This window comes from Lynx rufus, unplaced genomic scaffold (assembly GCF_022079265.1).
Source record: "Lynx rufus isolate CCGP_SWC_20201006 ecotype Redwood Valley unplaced genomic scaffold, mLynRuf1.p SCAF_13, whole genome shotgun sequence".
NCBI lineage: Eukaryota > Metazoa > Chordata > Mammalia > Carnivora > Felidae > Lynx > Lynx rufus.
In genome coordinates this window covers 44,153,578-44,176,356 of record NW_025814827.1, presented here as the reverse complement: position 1 = coordinate 44,176,356, position 22,779 = coordinate 44,153,578, and the positions used below count along the sequence as shown (strand labels likewise).

General features: G+C 39.9%; 3 gene segments (V, D, J or C); all 3 read right to left on the bottom strand.

The window, feature by feature from the left end:
• Positions 1-597: 597 nt before the first annotated feature.
• LOC124508793 (T cell receptor alpha variable 13-1-like) lies at positions 598-2,470 on the bottom strand. The segment is given in 2 exon segments: positions 598-2,100; positions 2,263-2,470. Coding segments are annotated over 2 exon segments (387 nt in total).
• A 4,275-nt stretch (positions 2,471-6,745) lies between these two features.
• On the bottom strand, positions 6,746-7,665 carry LOC124508783 (T cell receptor alpha variable 22-like). The segment is given in 2 exon segments: positions 6,746-7,339; positions 7,527-7,665. Coding segments are annotated over 2 exon segments (489 nt in total).
• A 4,430-nt stretch (positions 7,666-12,095) lies between these two features.
• On the bottom strand, positions 12,096-17,359 carry LOC124508792 (T cell receptor alpha variable 8-3-like). The segment is given in 3 exon segments: positions 12,096-13,415; positions 16,609-16,948; positions 17,057-17,359. Coding segments are annotated over 3 exon segments (387 nt in total).
• Between the last annotated feature and the right edge of the window lie 5,420 nt (positions 17,360-22,779).

Genomic DNA, 22,779 nt, shown 5'->3' with positions numbered 1-22,779 from the left:
CAACAAACCAGTTAGCTTATAACTGACCACCATAACTCAGCCAAGAGGGATCATTCTCACCATACTGAATCATCAATTGTATCCATCTTTAGGAAGAATATGAGATGTCTTGAAAATAGCCTGCTATTGAGCAGGGGTGGGAGAATTAGGAAAATAATTATTTATGCAAATTCTTTCCTTATATTGATTCTATTTTCAACACTAAAAGAATTCCCTTTTAAAAAAATTTTTTAATGTTTATTTATTTTTGATATAACACAAGGGGAGGAAGAGTAGAGAGATATGGAGACACAGAATCCGAAGCAGGCTTCAGGCTCTGAGCTGTCAGCACAGAGCCCAACTCGGGGCTCAAACCCGCAGACCATGAGATCATGACCTGAGCTGAAGTTGGTCGCCCAACCAACAGAGCCACCCAGGCACTCCACTAAAAGAATTACTTTTTAAAAACGCTGCACAAGTAATGCTTAACTCAGTCAAAATATGAAGCTAAGATAGGGAAATTTGTAGCAAGCTATCTCTACAATAAATGTTAATCTAAATGCCTTCTGCAATCCACTAAGAATACTTAGGTGAGGTGCATGATGAATATATATAATAATTTTGCCCACATATCCCAGGAATAAAGATTCCAATCATAAGGAACAATAAAAATTAAATGTCTAGGAGTAAGTTTCTTTACCTTAAAACAATGGAGCTTTATTGAAAAACACATAGATAAACAGAAGGAAATACTATGTTCTTCAATAACCAAATACAGACTTTTAGGAGTTTATTTTTCACAAGTCAACTTACAAATTTAATTTACTCACAAGCTTAAATAAAAATTCTAAATATATAGCAGAATTCACCTTTTCCTTCTTCCATTAATAAACATCTATTGATGATCAACTATGTAAAAAAAGTTTGTGCTGTATAATTATGATTGAAAGATACAACTTTCCCTTCTAAATTATATGATTGTAGATGTGAAAAAATACTAACAAAGTTTTGAAAAGAGTCTTAATTCTCAATTCAAATTCTTGACAAATCACTTCTGCTTTTAATTTTCCTCAAATATACATAACACACATACCATCACTGGGCTCTCAAGAAAATCCTAACTCACATTTTCTCAAGAAGAAAATATTCAGAACACACAGAAAGGACTGCCACATATTGCCAGAAAGACAGAAGAGGAAAAAAATTAAAAATATTACTGTGACTTGTGAAAATCTCTCACGGCGCTATTAAAAATCAGGTGTTAGAGGAGAATGCTCAATTCAGGATATAACATTGAATGGAAAAAATCAGAATCCAAGTTACATTAGAATTTAAGAAGAGAGTAAATGAAACATTGATAATAAGTTAGCTGGGTACACAATTATCAATTTCACACTTTGCTTTTTACATATTTTCTATATTTAGCACACAATGTTTTATAACAGAACAAAAGCAACATCTGCAGTACTGGAAAGATAAGAGTTGAAAGCTAATGCATGACAGGAATGTGACAATTTACCAAGAAGTTGTTTGTATGACAGGAGTCTGAACAGCAAATGTAAATCAGCTTTAAACCTGAATTGCAAAATAAAACCTTACTAACTCCCTTCAAAAATCCAATAAGCAGCAATGATTCAACAAAATGTTCTAACCCTGTCTGGGTCATCTCGATCCCAGTTGTCTTCAGTTATGCTTTAATGTCTAACACATTTGCTTCTGCCTGCAGACAAACAATAGCACAAACTATCTACTTGAAGTTCTGTGTCAAAGGACAGGGGTTGCCCAGTCACAGGTTTGGGTGCAGGCAGCAGGTGTCTGGGACGCAATGTGCACTTGCTGCACAGAAGTAGACAGCTGAGTCTGCAGGCTGGGCGGCTGCGATGTGCAGGGACAGATGCTTGGCCGTCTTATTCAGTAACACAGTGAGTCTTTGGTCTTCTTTTTTGGCCACACTTGAATGAATGTCTATAATGAGCTGGGGACCTTTTCCAAGTTCTTGCTTATACCAAGGGAAGTAGACTGAGGCACTGTCTGAGTAACTACAGGTGATAACACAGCTGTTTCCCTCCTGGACACTCAGGGTGGAAGGACTCTGCTCCACATTCTCTCCTCGGCTGAGCCCTGTGCAGAAAGAAAAGGTCAGAGAAAGGAGAGCAGTTCCCGCGTTATTATGCTTCAGAATTCCCCTTTTCTCCACTACCTGGAGGAAACCTGAGGAAAGCCAGTCTTGACTGCTGAAGACTATCCACTCATTACTCTGTTTCTCATAAACACTCAACTCACAGTGCAGCGGCAGCCACAAGAGCATGATGAAAGCCCCCTCGGATGTCCTCATGGTTCCTCCCACTTACAATTACGATCACTTTCAGACTTGCCACCTCCAGCCAGCACAGCTACTTCTAGTACCGGCCCGCCCTTCTTTCCTGCATCAGTCAGAGTGGTTTCCCACGTGTCCACCAGCCAATAAGAAGACGACTGTGCTTCTGCCAGACCTACTCATGCAGATGCTCTACCATGGACCCTCCGCCTGGTCTGCGGCAGCTCAGGTGCACCCTCCTGTGGTCACGTCTGTACTGAACTCACTGGGGAAAACCTTCTTCCCCTACCCCGAGCCTCTGAGGGACTCAGACGCATAATGGCAGCAATACGTCAAACAAATTACATCCTAGACCAGAGACTAGACGCACAGGAAGAATGTAAACATTAAGATTTATACCTCTGCACACTACTGAGTCACTGTTAAGTTCAAAAGAGTAGATCCTGTTGCCGTTTATTCAATGATGGGCCTCGTGTACATGTTTGAAACGAGGAAGGAATCATGATTCACTCTCTTAAACAAAGAACATAGAAAACCTTCCCTTTCTGCCAAATCTACCAGTCTCATTTGTCTGTTATGGAGAAAAACTCTTCCTAAAAGGAACATGTAAGCCAAAGAATAAATATTTCAAATGCCTCTTATCTCAGACCCTGCTCTTCTGAGCTGGTCTTGCCTGTGACCTGGCAATTTCCAGAGAAGTCACATTACCAGCAGTCAAAATGCAGAATCTTTGTCAGTTAATATGACTGTCATAAAAATGTCAATGATAAAGGAGCAGGGGGACAAGTCCATGAGTTAGGAAACATTTTGACTTGGTTATTTGTGATGGGAAATCTGACATGCTCTCAGAAATATATTCCTATTGCTACAAGGATTTTATACTGCAAAGTATTGGGGGAAAGAATGGAAATTCTCACAACATATCGGGTTTCAGATCCAAAATATGTCGCCATTTATACTACAGATGCTTTTATTGTCTGATATCAAAACGGTGCCAGGTCCAAAATGTAGTAAGTGACTCAAATCCTTAGTAGAGGTTCCTCTAACGTGTAAGCCAACTCTCCTAGTGTAGTTTTCTGCTGCCTTGGCCAGTCCTCAGATTCCATACTTTGCCATTTTTCTCCCAAACTCCACTACAGTGTTCCAAAGACACTGATAAAGTTCTTTAGTCCTGTAGATTTCCAGAATTATCCCTTTCTGGCAAAAATCCTTTCTCATCTACTTTAATAGTTTGATATTCTCCAATTACAATGTAATGAAGACAATCTAGGGAAGCCTAAATATTGCCATGGCTGCCCAGGGGAGTAGTACAAGTAGACTACTCATCATGAAAACGGATCCTAGGGAAATCAAGACTGCCTCACCTACATTAAGTGGAAGCCCTTTTCCTAAGGATTGTACTCACTACTCCTCTGAAATTAGGCAGAAAAAAAAATCCTCAATCACATTCCACACCTTTAAAAATTTAGGGACAACTCTGATGAAGAATCAAAAGCAACATATAAACTTGTCTGTAAATATAAACTGTGTGTTTTTACATATGTAAATTTTCTCCATTCTAAGATTCTTCCTCATTTTACTCATCCATCCTCCTCCATAGGATAGAATTCCCAAAACCTTCTTTGGGTGAATTTCTCTCTTCTTGGAGACATATACTTTAAGTCAATATTTTCCCTTTTGAGTTATGTTATCCAGAACTGAACGTTATAGTTGAGTATGCTCTATTTAACATAATGTCCTATATATGAGCTGTAGCACAAGTATAATCATCTCTTGGGCAAAATTCATGGCCCCGTGATTATTTATTTATTTATTTATTTATTTATTTATTTTTCCCGTGATTATTTCATTGAATGTTGCCTGACTCATCATCAAAAAGTGTAGACCTAGCAAGGCTTTTCTAATACATTCATGGATGGCCAGCTGCATGAGGACGATATTCCCCCGTAGTCTCCCAATGCAGTGATTACATTTCATAACAATGTATTAGTGATGCTCTATATTCACATTTTGCCTTCAAGAGATGTCCACCTGGGATATACATATTCTGCTATTTTTAGGAAAGTCCTTAGAAATGCATGGAGGTGTTCAGTTGACACAATCATCCTTGGCTTTCACCTCCAGAAACCAGTGAGGAGTAAGTAAGTTTGCAGGTAGAATAACAGTGGCTCAGCCTGAGTTCTTTTTCCTGCCCAAAGTGTCAGATATTTACACAAATTGCAACTCTCCATTCAGGCAATCAAACTGATTGGACCATGGCTTTCCCAGACCCAAACTGCAGAGATCTAAGTGGCTGGGCTTGCATTAGACACAATCTCTTTACCCAGCAGGATGGCCCTGCAGCAAGGAGGCAGTGGGGAGAATGCCAAAGAGAAAGTGAGGAAACTCAGTTTCTTTCTCTCCCAGCTCACTGACAACCTAATTGTTCCATGGTACCATCTTGGGTACAGCCTTTGTTTTGTAAAATGAAGTGGACTAAGCCCTTCTAAGGGCTCTTCCAGTTCTAAATTTCTTTTGTACTATATAACAAATCAAGTCTTTTGAGGACTGGCTGTGAGCAGTATGGACTGATGTAAGTGTGAGGAGAAATTGTCTGAATCATGGAACCCCAAGCCCGTTTCCACAACCACATGTGATCTTGTGGGTCTGAGGTTGCTCCTAACCAATCCTAGGGCCTCTTCAGAAGCAGAGACAGAGTCTTCAGGGTAAGATCCTCTTTGCGTTTTCTTTTCTTCTGGGAGACCAAAGATGGTTCAAGGAGGATCCCAATCTATAGGAAATAAAAAATGGAATAAAATGGAACTTTACTCACTCTGTATAAAATTTACCACAGGCAGTGAGATGGGGTTGGCTCCATGGTGGATGAGCTTACTCAAACGTATGTAAAGCAACAAATACTTTCTCATACAGCCTGATTGCTTTCTGGCTTCTAGTTCCCTTATTCCAGTTTAACTTGGGTGTTCAAACTTCCCAGGCAGAGCTGGCTATATAATTGGCGATATGCAATGAAACAGAAAATTTGTGGCCCCATGTTTAAAAAAGAAAAAAAAAATTAAACTATGTAATAAAATATAAAACTGTCTTTAAAAAAGTCAGCCTGAGGGGCGCCTGGGTGGCGCAGTCGGTTAAGCGTCCGACTTCAGCCAGGTCACGATCTCGCGGTCCGTGAGTTCGAGCCCCGCGTCAGGCTCTGGGCTGATGGCTCAGAGCCTGGAGCCTGTTTCCGATTCTGTGTCTCCCTCTCTCTCTGCCCCTCGCCCGTTCATGCTCTGTCTCTCTCTGTCCCAAAAATAAATAAACGTTGAAAAAAAAAATTTAAAAAAAAAAAGTCAGCCTGAGTGGTTGAGTAGATTAAACATCCAACTATCAACTTGGGCTCAGGTCATGATTTCACTGTCAAGGGTCAGAGCTTGCCTCAAGCCCCTCATTGGCACCGTGCTGGGCATAGAGCCTGCTTGGGATTCTCTCTCTCTTTCTCCCTCTGTCCCCCCTTTTTCTCTCAAAATAAACAAACTGTAAAGAAATCAAATGTAGGGGTGCCTGGGTGGCTCAGTCGGTTAAATGTCTGACTTCGGCTCGGGTCATGATATCCTGGTTTGTGAGTTCAAGCCCCACATCGGGCTCTGTGCTGACAGCTCGGAGCCTGGAGCCTACTTCAGATTCTGTGTCTCCCTCTCTCTCTCTCTCTCTGACCCTCCCCCATTCATGCTCTGTCTCTCTCTGTCTCAAAAATAAATAAACATTAAAAAAAATCAAATGTATATTAATATATAAAAATATTAATATAATAAACATATACAAGTTATTAAATATACCAAACCCTAAAAAAACCCAATAATACTTTGGTAGTGTACTATAATAATATTTTTCTAGGTTGCTTTCTCCAAATTAATTATTAGGTTATCAAAATTTATACTTTTAGTAACTTTGTTTCAATCGATATAACAATGTCGTTGTTGGTAAATGTAATACTGCAAATGAAATTTTTGATAATTTTTAATTTTGAGAAGAATATTTCTGTTGGTGCAACCGATCTTAAAGACTGTTTCATATGCTATGAGAAAATTAGCATAGGTATCTGATAAATTAATGAAATATAAAGTAAATCTAGCACTGATGTTTCTAGAGGAACAATTTTTATATATATGACTTTACATACCATTCAGTTTCATGTAAATCTGAATTTAATTTTAAATGTAAATTTATACGGAAGCATTTAATTGGTTTTTCTGACATTTTCTGTAACTTTAGGACCATGTTTATGAAACTAAAATTGGCTTCATGATTTCTATACAATTCAGAATGCTTGTCTATGTATTTTATTGTGTCTTAAGTTATAAGAAAAATGAACTTCAAATTAGCTTCTGTGTTAATGAGCGGTTATTGAATCAGTTGACACTTCTCATGAAACTGTTATTCTTTTCCATTGAGACTCTTATCTTTATCTTAAATTTCTATTTCAAAGCCTACGGATCTTTGCTTTCCCATGTGGCAGCAAGTTCCAAAATCAGAGATTCTAAACATTTTAAGAACTAACATCCTTCCAATATGCTTTATGCAATGTGCACATACACACTTTCATTTTGAAATAATTTATTGTCAAGGTTTACCGCCACCAGCTTTGAGCCTGCAAAGCCCCAGATGGTCCCAAGCACGCTGTGCAAATGCGGCTGCACAAGGAAGGCTTCCTGGTGGAGGAGGCTGGGCTGGGAGCCCAGCTGCAGTTTGGGGACAGGCTGCAGAGCAGCAGGGAGCACTGTGCCTCCACCGCACACAGATAGGTGGCTGAGTCTTCCTGCTGGGAGGCCCTGATGTGCAGGCTGCTGTGCCGGTCCTTAGTGTTCACCGTGCAGTTCAACCTCCCATCCTGCTTCATCCCTGAAGCGATGTAAAACAGCCGGGTGAGGCCGCCGCCCCCGGGGTTCTGTCGGAACCACTGCACGCTGTTCACCGAGCTGGAAAAATTGCACCTCAGGGTAGAGCTGGCTCCCTCCTGGAGGCTCAGGGCTGCAGGTGTCTGCTCCACGTCCATCCCTCTCACCCCTGCTTGGAAAGACAAAACCAAACACAAAAGAAGTCACTGCAGAGCCACTGAGGCAGTTTTCAAACCCATAAAGTATTCCCGGGAACACCCGCTGAGGGTGTAGACCCTGCAGGAGCTCTGTGCCAGCTCCCCCTCCACTGCGGGCTATGAACCTCCCCAGCCCCCGTCTGGAACGCCCCCACTCACAGCAAACCTGCAGCCACAGAAGCCCCAGCAGGGCTCCCCGCTGTCTCTTCATGACTCCTTGTCTGGTCGCTGACGTGCCTTCACCCCTACTCTGAAGAGTGTAGAGTCTTGGGTCAGAGAAGTTGTGTTGTCAACAGTCACCACGTCCCTCCAGAATCACTGAGCACCAATCACACCTTAACCCTGGCAGTCCCGGGACTGAGACTCCACCCACAGCGGCCCAGGGAGACTGCAGAGTAATGTGTCCAAAACTATGCTTGCCAACGGTGCAGGGAGGTAGGGACGGTATTTCCAATATATGCACTTATAAGGTCTTTATTTTTCTTAAAACATGTTATGTGAGAAATTTGTGGGTTAGTGACTGAGGAAGGGTGAATGATATTTCTAGAAGAGTTAGTGTCTCAGTGAGTTACACAGAACCTTGGAAATCATAGAGAAGAGTGACCCCATTTCCCAAACTGCATAGTTAGACGATGTTAGAATTCAGTGATACGAAAATTCTGACTAAGGAAAACTATCTGATAGCATGCATTCTGTTTTGCAGAAGTAAAAATAATTTCCTGAAATCAGGAGAGTTCTAGAATCCAAAACATATAGTCACCATCTGCACAGAAAATGATTCCAAGGGCGCCTGGGTGGCTTGGTGGTAAACCGTATGATTCTTGATTTTGGGTCAGGTCATGATCTCATGATTCATGTGTTCAAACCCAAGGTGGGCTCTTCACTGAGTGTGGAGCCTGCTTGCTATTCTCTCTCTCCCTCTCTAGCCCTCTAATGTTTGCACTCTCCTCTTAAATTAAATAAATAAGCATTTAATTTTTTTTTTGTTTCTTCCAACTATTTAATTTTTTTTAAATGTGTATTTATTTTTGACAGAGAGAGAGAGAGAGAGACAGAGCATGAGCGGGGGTGGGGCAGAGAGAGAAGGAGACGTAGAACCCGAAGCAGGCTCCAGGCTCTGAGCTGTCAGCACAGAGCCAGACGCGGGGCTCGAACTCACAAACCACGAGATCATGACCTGAGCCGAAATCGGACGTTCAACCGACTGAGCCACCCAGGCGCCCCAATAAATAAGCATTTAAAAAAAGAAGTTGAGGAAAATGATTCCAACCAGAATTTGATTGGTGAAAAATAGGGTGTCTGCATAATGTCTACCCTGATTTAATTTCCACCTCTCTACCTCTCCCGTGTAACTCTTGGACACCCTGCTCACCCACACAGGTTATTCTGGCCAGGCCACACAGTACTGGTCAGAGTAAATTCTGTCATCCCCCCTTTCCTTCTATTTTTGTTCTTTATTTTTTTTGTTCTTTTTTCTTCTTCTCTTCATTCTTGTTCCTCCATTCTCACCCAGGATATATAAGAAGGTAGGATATCTGGGGTATTGAAATAATTTCTAGGTCCGTGGTTCTGGGGATTTTATTTATAACAATTTAAAAATTGAAAACACGTCAGGGGATGTTTTCTGTTAAGCTACCTCATGAGTACCCAGAAATGTTTTTATTTACCTACCGTGCTCAGACAATCATTCTCACCGTGGCTGACAGAGAAATAGCCTACAACTTTTTGCAGTTTATATGGAATGGCAACTCTGAAAATCTGAGATGAACCTTACACAAGTATGTTTGCCCATTTCCCCCCCACCTTTGCTATCTATAATTTCATTGGCTTACATGTTTTCTGTTCTTTATAATTGTTCAACTCTCTTACTATTGGGGAAAAAAAAAATCTTTGTTTCTTTTAAAGCCTAGAGTGCCCCCTAGTGGACCAAAACAGTTCAGAAAGACCACTTCAGACCAAGCAACTCAGCAGGCACAGACCCCAGCTCCATTCTTCCATGCTTCCTCATGAAGCAGATGACCAGGAAACAAAGTAACTGCTTAGACTGAATGGGGATTAAAAGTAAACCAATCCTACTTTTTAAAAAAATTTTTTTAATGTTTATTTATTTTTGAGAGAGAGAGCATGAGCTGGGAGGGGTAGACAGAGAGGAAGACAGAATCTGAAGCAGGCTCCAGGTTCTGAGCTGTCAGCCACAGAGTCCCACACCAGGTTCGAACTCACCAACTGTGAGATTACGACCTGAGCCAAAGTCGGCTGCTTAACTGACTGAGCCACCCCGGTGCCCCCAAATCCTACTTTTAAAATGGAATTTCATGGGGCATCTGGGTGGCTCAGTGGGTTAAGCAGCCTAGTTCAGCTCAGGTCATGATCTCACAGTTAGTGGGTTCGAGCCCCATATCAGGCTCTGTGCTGACAGCTCAGAGCCTGGAGCCTGCTTCAGATTCTGTGTCTCCTTCACTCTCTGCCTCTTCTCTGCTCACACTCTGTCTCTGTCTCTCTCTCTCTCTTTCAAAAATAAATGAACATTAAAAAAATTTAAAAATAATGAAATAAAATAAAATGGAATTTCATGGAAGACAATAACGTAAGACAATTTGGCAATTCTCATCTTGTGCTATTTGAGTTGTTCTACCTAGTGCAGAATAAATGCATAAACATTTGCTGAAGTTTTACCATAAATGAGGCAATTTACCAGGTGTTAAGAATATGTAAAAGAGATGAGACAGTAGGTTACAGTCTACCAGGAAGGCCATTACACATAAATAGAGTAGAGTCAAAGAGTAGGACCCTAAGAGGAGAATGAACTAAAAGCTTTATTATCACAGAGGAGGGAGAAACACTTGCATGTGGGGTGATTGGACAAAGTTTATTTAGAAGATGATTGTTCTCTTTTTTCTGCCTTTTTGATGAGAAGCATAGAGGAAAACATAAACCTTTATGATAGCTTATTACTTGTTAATTTTAAGAGGAATTCATGAATGCATGAATTACTACAGGAATGAAACATTACATAAAGACTAAAATCCCCTATGACTACAACTCTCAATTTTTACCTTTTCATTATTCACTAATTTGGAGTTGATGATTCCAGGTGTTTTACTGTAGATTTACACACATGTCCCAAATATAAGAATCCATAGAAAATATATAATATAGTTTTATTTACAGGTTTTTAATACAAAATGACACATACTGTGCATACCTTTCTGTAACTTGCTTTATAAACTCAATAATAGGGGTGTCTGGGTGGCTCAGTCAGTTGAGCACCCAACTCTTGATTTCGGCTCATGGGGTCGAGCCCCATTTTGGGCTCCATGCTGAGCTTGGAATCTGCTTAAGACTCTCTCTCTCTCTCTCTCTCTCTCTCTCTCTCTCTCTCTCTCTTCTCACCATCTGCCCTTCGCCCAGCTTGCTCTCTCTTTAAAAGGGAAGAAAGAAACTAAACTCAGTAATAAATCTTAGGGGTCTTATTATATTAACACACATATATCCTTCTGTTGCATTATTTCCATGTTAGGAATATACCACCATTTATACATCCCTTCCTCTATTGAAGAAGTATTAAGAGGTTGATTTTTTTTAATCTATGAAATACACAACAACAATAAACCCTTCTGAGCATTCTTCTATATTCATATGTGCACATGTTTCTCTAGGAGCTTAAATTATGAAAAAGTGAATGAATGTGTCATGAAGCTAGTAGGTGAAAATGACTCCAGGCAGAGGGAAAGTTAGGGATGCTGTGCAGGGGGTTGGTGGTCACACATTTCCTTCTTCCCCACGCGGTTCAAGGGTCAACTATATATCAAAGTGTTAGGATGTGCCATTTACCTTAAAACTTTTTAACACAGACAATAAGATATCATATATTTGTGCCACTTGAATTAAGTTTCAACTCTAAGGAGAGGCAATGACCCTCATCAGGGAAACAAATTGCAGAGGGGGGATCAGCTTACATTGTAATGGAAAGCCATGGCACAGGAAACTAAAATTCAGATATGCACATCTTGACCAATATGTGAAACTTTACTAAATAAGAGAGCATACCATATGTTAGGTTTTTATTGGCAAATTAGGGGTATATTAAATAGCAAAATTAATGTTATGCCTGGGTCTTTTTGTCTAAGTAATCTCTACACCCAACATGGGGCTTGAACTTACAACCCTGAGATCAAGAGTCACATGCTCCACCCACTGAGCCAGCCAGGCACCCCAACATGAGTCTTTAAATAAAGGTATCTAAGATACATGTCTTGGCTAAAATGTTTTAGAGACACACTCTACTCTTGCACCAACAGAATATAAAAATCGAAGGTAGTCTGTACTTTGAAACTTTATGAATGGAATTAAAGATTTCACCCTTAACAGATCTAGTGTCAGCCAGTGGTGGATACAGATGTGAATAAACAAAGTGTGATATATTCAGATAGTAGGATACTTAGGAAGAGGAAGTAATGAGCGACTGATACACACAAGAGCATGGGTGAATCTTGTTTAATGAAAGAAACAAGGTACAAAAGAGTCCCTACCATATGATTTCCTGGATTTAAAGTTCTAGAACAGCTAAAATCAATCTTCGGTGATAGCAATAAGAGCAGTCATTGTCGTCAGGAAGAGGATGACTGGAAGGGGACACATAAAATCTTGCTCAGGTGAACGGAGTATTGTTTCTTCAGATTGTTTTAATATTCTCTTTGCCTTTCCATCCTATTTAAAAGACAGAAAAAATCAGAAATAAGGATGGATAAGGGAGTTAATGCAAGAATATGACTAGGAATTACCATCTCCAGACACATTCTCATTAGTCAATGAATGATCATTTGTTTTAGTTAAAATAAAATATTGCCAAAGTTGATTAGAATTTGCCTCTGTGCTATAATGAATTTCTGGTCAAATATAGACAAAATGGGAAAAATTGAAATTAAATTCACTGATAACTCAATAGTGATTCATATAATATTTCCAAAATCCCCTTTATATAATCCTTTATCATGGGAAGTTTCTCATATTTATATAATAATCATATAAAACAGTAAAGAAGTAGAATCTGCTTTGACATCTCAGGCAGAGTTGGGGAAGAGAAAATGGGGGATGCTCTCCAGCTGCTTGAGTGTCCTGGTGAATGAACAAAAGTGGTCCATTCAGGAGAGAGAAACTGCACAATAAGTTGACTAGGGAAAACCTAAAAGAATTATTAACTACAACGGAATATTGGAGTAAAAAGGGAATGGCTAGTAGGAAGGAAAGAGGAATCCTACAGGAATAGGGGATGTAAAGTGTAGCCACTGCTCAGGGATACAATATGCAGGAAGAGGTTCCCATCCACTCCAGGGCTGAGACTCAGACCTTGGAGAAGACACGCTTGTGGCTCACTGGATGGCAGAGAAGTCACTATGGTGCGGTAACAGTGGACCTTGCTGCAAATCCACCCTTGAGAACTTGCCAGAAAACCATCCTTTGGGATGCTGGGAAAAGATGTTCACAAGGACATGTCTTATGAGAGGCATTCTTCTACACACCCACCTAGAAATGGGGGTGCTAAGGGAAGCTGCTGTCCCCCTGGGTGCTGCTGAACACTGCCCTGCAGGAAGCTGTTGCAGGTGCTGGCATGAGCTGGTCGCTGGAGACGCCCCCAGGCTGCAGGAGCTTGCCAGAGGGAACACAGACAAGGAGGCAAGTCCCTCTCTTCCTGCACTTGCTACTGAAAATTTTAAAGTTGCACCAACTGGCAAAGAAAATATTTGAAGGGACCAAATCTATTTTTAAGAACAAGCAAAAGATGAATTTGGAGCTGAGAGTTAATAAATCTCTCCCATCCCTTTGAATACTCAGCTTCTATATGTAAACTTCTACACATGTTTGAAACACATGTAACAACAAAACAATTCAATATTTTTACCTCCTTCAGGATACTGCTATCCTTGGCAAGTGAAAAAAACTTCTCCCCCTTTCCCCAAAATGAGGAGATGCCTGGATACAATTGTGCCATCACTGATGATATTAATAACTCTTCAGATTCAGAGCTCCTCTAAAAAATTCTGTTACCTATAAGTTAAAGTGTAAAGTTAATTTCCAAAAGGTTGTATATAAAATGAAAATGGGAAAGATAGTAGCAGGAAAGATTTAGCACATACAAGTAAGCATACATATATAACAAGAAAATACAAAATATGCAAAAGTACTATGACTTTGCCTATACTTCACATGGTGAGCTTTGAATGATGTATAGAATTGTTGAATCCATATGTTGTATATATGAAACTAATATAACATTATATGTTCATTATACTTCACTTTTTAAAAGTACTACAACTTTGGGGCGCCTGGGTGGCTCAGTCGGTTGAGCTTCCAACTTCGGCTCAGGTCACGATCTCAGGGTCCGTGAGTTTGAGCCCTGTGTCGGGCTCTGTGCCTGGAGCGTGCTTCCAATTCTGTGTCTCCCTCTCTCTCTGCCCCTCCCCCATTCATGCTCTGTCTCTCTCTGTCTCAAAAATAAATAAACATTAAAAAAATAAATTTAAAAGTACTACAACTTTGTTTCTGTAATTGGTCACAAGGCTATGACTGACATCTATTGCTTCCTTAATCAATCTCTACTTTATATTTCCCTTGCCCTCAACCAGTTTTGTTTGGGTAACTATAGTTTTCCATTAAGCTTCACCACTGAGCATGAAAGTACTAACAGGCTCCAAACATAGTATTCTTGCTTCCATTGTGTAGAAGCAACCCAATATCTTCTTGTTAATCAAGATCAACCACTCCAGCCAATAGATATTTTCTCTATGGTTCAATGACTGAGAAGCTCAAAATATCCAGGAGTTATACTTATCATCCATTGAGTAGAGAGATTTTTTTTTTTTTTGTCTCCTGGCAGAAGAATTCTTCCCTAAAGACTAAGATCTCCAAATCCACATAGCATAAAGTTGCCAGTATGGAAATCTCAAAGTCTGATAGTGGGTTATTAGCTGTAATAGTAAGAGAAGCCACTTCCACATCTATGTTTTGATTCCAGGGCCCATGAATTCTGACTATGTGAAAGACAGTAATGCATAAAGTAACATAAATTTCTCTGATTTGAAGCACATGTTAATTTCTACTAACAAAGTCTCATCAGTCAGGGTGTATCTCCCAACTGGCATTGTAACTCAGTCTTCAGTAAGATATTATGTCTTTCATTTAGGCCAGCCACTTCTGAGTGGTGAGGTATGGGGTAAGACTGGCTAATTACATGAAAAGTCAGAATTATTAGTTTGATTGATAAAATAACTCAGGATTCCCACATTATTCTTAATATAATTCTTTATTGTAGAAATTTCCTCATAAAAATCATATGTAACCTGGGGCGCCTGGGTGGCTCAGTCGGTTAAGCATCCAACTTCGGCTCAGGTCATGATCTCATGGCTCATGAGTTCAAGCTCCACATTGGGCTCTGTGCTGACAGCTCAGAGCCTGGAGCCTGCTTCGAATTCTGTGTCTCTCTCCCTTTCTGCCCCACTCCCACTCATGCTCTGTCTCTTTCTCTCAAAAATTAATAAACATAAAAAAATACATAATCATATAAATAAATAACTAATAATAAAAGCAGAAAGGGAGAGATAAGGACAGGGTACTTTGATTTTTCAGGTAGAGTTAGGGTTGGGAAGGTGGGGGTATGATCTCCCAACTGCTCAGGGTCCTTGATATAAATCCTATTTTTCTTCAAACTCACTTTGAGTTCAGAATCAAAAACATTAGTAATTCTCCTTCTCCTACTAATCTGAAAAAAGGGCCCACCACAGTCCCTTTGGGCAATGTACTTGAGCTGATGATAGTGTCACCTGAAAATAGAGGTAGAGAGATTATGGTCCAAAAATAAAAAGGGAAGGAGGGAAGGAGAAGGACATTAAAGGAATACAAATTCCTTATTCCAGATTTTATGTCTCCAACACCAGCATTTACTTTCCTTGTACCCTTCCAGCAATCACTCAAACACATTTATTACACATAACCATATCACCACATCCTAAAAATTACCGTTGATCTTCTGATGTATCGTCAGTGATGATCTACTTAGTCTCTCTATATTTTGAGGGCTGCTGGGCACTTTTCACACATTATAGAATAAACCAAGAAGCAGCTAGAAAGCTTCCTCTTTATCTTTCTCCCCTTTCTGCAGAGTATTTGTTATCTCTAAGACTTCAAGAACACAAGGGCCATAAAACTTCTTACACAGTTCTTTCCATCCTAACACAAAACAATTTTATACTGGGTTATAAGTTTATACTGGGTCCAGTGACACCTAGTATTCACTGCAATTCTTATCAATATTTCTAGCAGAGTTTGGCATTGTTAAAATTACTACATCATTAATTATAATGTTGTTAACATATAAGATTCAAACTCTAATATTCCAACTATGAAATCAAACAAGAACAGGAGAAAAAGCAAGAAGAAAAAAAAAATGTCCATAGCTGGAAGCAGCAAAAGAGATTATATCCAAAAATTTCTGGTGAAGATTTGTAGAATTTAAATTACTAAAAGAAGGGGTGCCTGGGTGGCTCAGTTGGTTGAATGTCCAACTCTTGATTTCAACTCAGGTCATGATCTCACGCTTTGTGAGTTCCAGCCCCGCAATGGGCTCTGCACTGATAATATGGAGCCTGCTTAGCATTCTGTCTCTCCATCTCTCTGCCCCTCTCCTGTTCATGCCCCACCCCCTAAAATTAAGTAAGTAAGTAAGTAAATACATTAAAATTTTTCAGAGTCCCTCTTAAATAAAGGAATTGACACTCAAAGATAATATTCTGACACATTCTGACCAACACAGTAAGATCTAGGGGGAAAAAAATTCCAAGAAGATGATCTGTGAATGATGAAAGAAACAAGCAGGCAAACTTTTCAGGGAAAGAACATGAGGGGTTCATGTTTTGTTTTCTGGGTTGGCTGACAGAAGAAATGATAAATGAAAACTCATATAGTTAACCTCGTAGGCAATCAACCTCAAGGCCAGTCTTTAAGCATCCTGGTATTATATGATCAGAACACTATCTTCTCCATCATTCTGTAATACTATTTATTATCATATAGTTTCTACAAAGACCAAAAACCTGCTAAATTAAGTTTATCAGACATGGAGTTATAGAATTATATAGAAATATCTGAGTCTGCTCAGCTCTATTTGCCTCATTTGGCATCATACAGCAAGAGATCTCTGATAATACCACAGGAAGAGACCGTCAGTCTCCAAAAACTCCCCTACCATGGTGGTTTGTGTTCAGCTCCCCCTGCAGTCCCAGACACTGTGTCACGCACAGCACAGAAGTACTTGGCCGCATCGCTGCCAAGGGCTCGGGATTTCCTCAGGTGGAAGGTGGTTTCATGGTTCTTAAATTCAGCCTCAAAACCTTTGATGCCTTTAACCAGGGTGTCTCCTGAAAAGTACTTCAGTAGAAACTGGAGTCCTTGGTTGGGGTGCTGCATGTACCAGAAGAGATAAGGAGTTCCACTTGAGGAATAGTTGCACCTCAGCTCCAGAGGGGCTCCTTCAGAGACAGTGACATGGACATCAGGCTGCGTCACTGACTGGGCTCCAGTGTCTCCTGCAAAATCAGTGTTGTATCAGTGAAAGCAGTGCACACTTCACAATGAAAAGTCAGTATTTCCAGTTGAATCTGTAGAACTATAGACTAATATGAAATTTTACTCACGCAGGGCAAATATCCCCAGTGTTGAGATAAGCAACAGGAACATGGCCGAGCAGTAGAAAGGTAGTGGCTCTTCTCAGGAAAATCTCCCCCTGAGCAGACAAGAAACTGGCTGAGGAAACCAAGCCCTCAGACATAAGAAGGGTGGAGAAAGTAAATTTGGACAGGTTCCTTGCTGAGATAAAAATGCAAAAGCTGCTGAGATGAGCCTGGAGCTTTCTGACGGATGATTCTTGTCCCTGTCTCTGTCTGCAAAGAGCTCAGCCAGCTGCAGGGGGGAGGGCGTGAGCAGATGATGTTGAGCAACAAGATCTCTAGTTTGTGCAGCATCGTCCCCTGGAGGCTCCTCCAAGAACTAATTTATGTGTTCCTTCTGTTTTCTGAGGTATGAAAAGTTCTGCACAATATATTTCTTCCTTCCCAAACCTATGATGGTGTATTCTTCCCAGAGTCTGTTAGAAATGAGGTGTCATATAAAAGTAGACTAATGAGTTTCACTGAGAAATCAGTTTTTAAAAAATATATCAGACTCAGAATTCAAGTTACAACACAACACTTAAAATGTTTAAGATGAATTCAATCTCCATCAAAATACCACCAGCATTTTTCGCAGAGCTACACCAAACAATACTAAAATTTGCATGGAACCACGAAAGACCCTGAATGGCCAAAGCAATCCTGAAAAAGAAAAAGAAAACTGGAAGCATTGCGATTCTGGATTTCAGGCTATCTTACAAAGCTGTTGTCATCAAGATAGTATGGTATTGGTACAAAAACAAACACGCAGATCAATGGAACACAACAGAATACCCAGAAATGGACCCACAACTATATGGTTAATTCATCTTCAACAAAGCAGGAACGAATATCCAATTGAAAAAAAGGTCTCTTCAACATATGGTGTTGGGAAAACTGGAAGGCAACATGCAGAAGAATGAAACTGGACCACTTTCTTATACCATACACAAAAATAAATTCAAAATGGATGAAAGACCTAAATTTGAGACAGGAAACCATCAAAATCCTAGAGGAGAATGGAGGCAGCAACCTCTTTGACTTCAGCCACAGTAACTTCTTACTAACATGTTGTCGAAGGCAAGGGAAACAAAAGCAAACATGAACTATTGGTACTTCATCAAGATAAAAACGTGCACAGTGAAGGAAACAATCAACAAAACTAAAAGGCAGCCTCTGGAATTGGAGAAGATATTGCAAACGATACATCTGATAAAGGGTTACTATCCAAATCTATGAAGAACTTATCAAGTTCAACACTGGAAAAACAAATAACTCACTTAAGAAATGGGCAGAAGACATGAACAGACACTTTTCCAAAGAAGAAACCCAGATGGCTAACAGACACATGAAAAGATGCTCAACATTACTCATCATCAGAAAAATATAAACCAAAACTATGATGAGATACACCTCACACCTGTCCGAATGGCTAAAATTAACAACACAAGAAACAACTGATGCTGGAGAGGATGTGGAGAAAGGGGGACTCTTTTGCACTGCTGGCTGCAAACTGGTGCAGCCACTCTGGAGAACAGTATGGAGGTTTCTCAAGAAACTAAAATTAGAACTACCCTATGATCCAGCAATTGCACTGTTAGGTATTTCCCCAAAGAATACAAAAATACAGATTTGAAGGAGCACATACACAGTAATCTTTGTGCACAGTAATCTCTCCAAAATTGTGCTTGCCAACAGTGCAGGAGGTAGGGGAGATATTTCCAATACATGACTGTATAAGGTTTTTTTTTTTCTTAAAACATGTTATCTAAGACATTTGTGGGTTTGTGACTGAGGAAGGATGAATGATATTTCTGGAAGAGTCAGTTTCTCAATGAATTACACATCCTTGAAGAGTGGCTCCATTCCCCAAATTGAATAGTTTGGCAGACAATGTAAAAATTCAGTTGTATAAAAATACTAATAAAGAAAAACTAGTGTATTACAGAAGTAAATACAGTTTCTTGATATCAGGAAAGTTCTAGAAACAAAGACAAAATAGAAAATGATTCCAACCAGAATTTAGTTGGTAAAAAATAGGATGTCTACAAAACATTCACTCTGATTTAATTTCCAGCTCTGTACCTTTCCTGTGCAATTTTTGGCCCCCCTCTCACCCACACAGCTGATTCTGGCCAGGCCCCATGTTGCCAATCAAAGTAAATATCGCACTATATTTTTGTTCCTTATTTTTATCTCTTCTCTTCATTCTTGTTCACTCTACTCTCAGCCAAGATATATGAAAAGGTAGGATAGTGGGGGTATTGAAATAATTTTCTTATCAGTTGGACTAGGGAATTTTAATCATAACAGTCAAAAAATTGAAAGCAGATAATGGGATATTTTATGTTCAGTTTCCATGGTTATAATGCCCAGAAATATTCCTATCCTGGTACCTGTGCTCAAAGAATTATCTTCATTATGGATTTATAGAGCTATAGACTCTAGATGTCTGCTGAAGTTTATATGGAATGGCAGAATTGAAAACCTGAGATGAACTTTACACACTGTTCCTCTTCTGCCCACCCCAACTTCGCTATCTGTATAATATGACTGGCTCGCTTGACTAACCACGGTGTCCTTCAGTAGAAGAATGGGTAAATACACTATGGTATGTCCAAACAATGGAAACTTAGTGCTAAAAAGAAATGAGCTGTCACCTAATGTCTAAATAACTTTAAAAACAGAAGTCTAAGGAAATAAAGGTCAGCCTTAAGATTCCCACAGAATAAAGGATTTTTCAGCCAGTGGTATATGAATTAAAATATCTTTACAGTAATTTAAACTATTTAAGAAATATTTGGAAAAAAGTTTGTTTTATCAGAATGCCTTAGTCATCTAGGACTGCTGTAACATAATACCATAGACTGTGTTGCTTAAACAACAGATATTTGTTACTCACCGTTCTGAAAGCTGGGAAGTCCAAGATCAAACTGCTGGCAGATTAGTTCCTGGTGAACTCCTTCCTTAGGGCTTATAGATGGACCCCTTCAGTTGGTGGTGAGAAGAGGCTCTCGTATCTCTTCCTCTTTTTATAAGGACACTAATCCCATCATGGAAGTCCCATTTTCATGACCCTATCTAAATCTAATTACCTCCCAAAGGCCACGTCTCCTTTTTTTTTATATATATATATGAAATTTATTGACAAATTGGTTTCCATACAACACCCAGTGCTCATCCCAAAAGGTGCCCTCCTCAATACCCATCACCCACCCTCACCTCCCTCCCACCCCCCATCAACCCTCAGTTTGTTCTCAGTTTTTAACAGTCTCTTATGCTTTGGCTCTCTCCCACTCTAACCTCTTTTTTTTTTTTTTTTCCTTCCCCTCCCCCATGGGTTCCTGTTAAGTTTCTCAGGATCCACATAAGAGTGAAACCATATGGTATCTGTCTTTCTCTGTATGGCTTATTTCACTTAGCATCACACTCTCCAGTTCCATCCACGTTGCTACAAAAGGCCATATTTCATTTTTTCTCATTGCCACGTAGTATTCCATTGTGTATATAAACCACAATTTCTTTATCCATTCATCAGTTGATGGACATTTAGGCTCTTTCCATAATTTGGCTATTGTTGAGAGTGCTGCTATGAACATTGGGGTACAAGTGCCCCTATGCATTAGTACTCCTGTATCCCTTGGATAAATTCCTAGCAGTGCTATTGCTGGGTCATAGGGTAGGTCTATTTTTAATTTTCTGAGGAACCTCCACACTGCTTTCCAGAGCGGCTGCACCAATTTGCATTCCCACCAACAGTGCAAGAGGGTTCCCGTTTCTCCACATCCTCTCCAGCATCTATAGTCTCCTGATTTGTTCATTTTAGGCCACATCTCCTAATACCATCACACCGGGGGCTAGAGCTTCAACGTATGAATTTTGGCAGAACACATCCAGTCCATAACACAAAACATTCTGAAATTATCATTATCACTGAAGGAAATACTTATTTTCATAGGTAAAAATATCATAGACCAAGTTCAATCCAATTTAGCAACATAGATACACGAGTATATGGATTTACTCTAATTCTAAAAATCATTGTTTGAAATTATTAAAGAAATATGAAAAAAAAGAGAAATGAGCCATCAGCCATGAAAAGATGGGAGGAAAGTTAAATGCATATTTCTAGGTGCAAGAAGCCAATCTGAAAAGGCTGCATGCTGTTTGATACCTACTATATGACATTCTGAAAAAGACAAAACTATGGGGACAGTAAAAAGATCAGTGGTTACAGTGGGGTTAGAGGGAGGAAGGGAAAAAATTTTTTAAGTAAAAGAAAGCATAACTGATAAGCAAAAATCAGAAAGCTTATAACACAGATTTGGAAGGAAATTTTTTATGTGCTCTTTTCAATTCCTCAAAAATCAACTTCCAGTTTTCTGCTAGTTTAGAAAGTGATCATTGCTTGTTATAAACGGCCGTGGAGTGCATGGCTCTTCTGTTCCTTATGAATTTTCTCTCGCGGTCCACTTATTTTCCTTCCCTGTGCGCCAATACGATCAGTACACACACACACACACACACACACACACACACACACACACGTGTGTGCATGCAGGCATACACGCATGTACCAACACAGACAACATCCTCCTCCTCAGTTACTCAAAATATTCAAAAATATGTGGGGTTTCTTTTCCCTCGGCCTTCCCGGAGGGCCCAGCACACACAGAGGTATTTCTGCCCTGGGCCTCGTTTTCTTCTTCATCAAGTCTCTCACACAAGTTTGCATTTCTGCCTATACTGCTCATTCTCTAAAATTTGTTGGCATCACGGTCTGCTGACAGCTTCTTTTCTGTTTCTGTTTGGTTTTGTGGTTTTCTGCTCTGTGGGATGTTTTTACCATCTCTTGAATAGAGTTTTAGAGAAAATCAAGAGATAAATGTGTATTTTTAATCAACCATTATTTTTTCTAAGTATTTTATTTTGGGGGCACCTTGGTGGCTCAGTCGGTTAAGCGTCTGACTTCAGCTCAGGTCATGATCTCACGGTCCGTGAGTTCGAGCCCCGCATCGGGCTCTGTGCTGACAGCTGAGAGCCTGGAGCCTGCTTCAGATTCTGTGTCTCCCTCTCTCTGACCCTCCCCCATTCATGCTCTGTCTCTCTGTCTCAAAAATAAATAAACATTTAAAAAAAGTTTTTTAAAAAATTAAAAAAATAAATAAAAAAGAAGTCATGTCCCTGTAAACGTTCCACTTGAGGTGTTGAGCGCTAGATGACCTTTCATGAAAATAGCAAAGCAAATGTTTTATAGACTATAAATAAACGTAGATACATAATGAAAGTAATATGAAGAAATTAATCTATAACCAAAAGGGCAGGAGGGAACATAACAGGAAAATAAACAGAATGTTCCTTAATGGGTGCTTACACAAAGGAACATTTTTAGAATTAGGTAATGCCGAGAAACATAGACGATGCACGCTACCAGGAAATTGCTAACAAATATAATGACACGTTTGCCACAATAAAGCAGCCAGTCTAACGCACTGCTGTTGTCTGTGTCCATTTGTTATTTCGCCAATGCCGTTCATCCTTCGGGAACCCCTGGACCTGCTGGGGCTGGACCTCAGCACCTTCTGGTTTCTATGCTCTAGCCATTTGTATGACTTTTGTATCAAGCAGACACTGAGGAACAAACCACCATACACTGTGCTGGAACCAGAGTGGATCAGTCAGAGATGCTCAGCATCTGGGCCCTGTTCTGC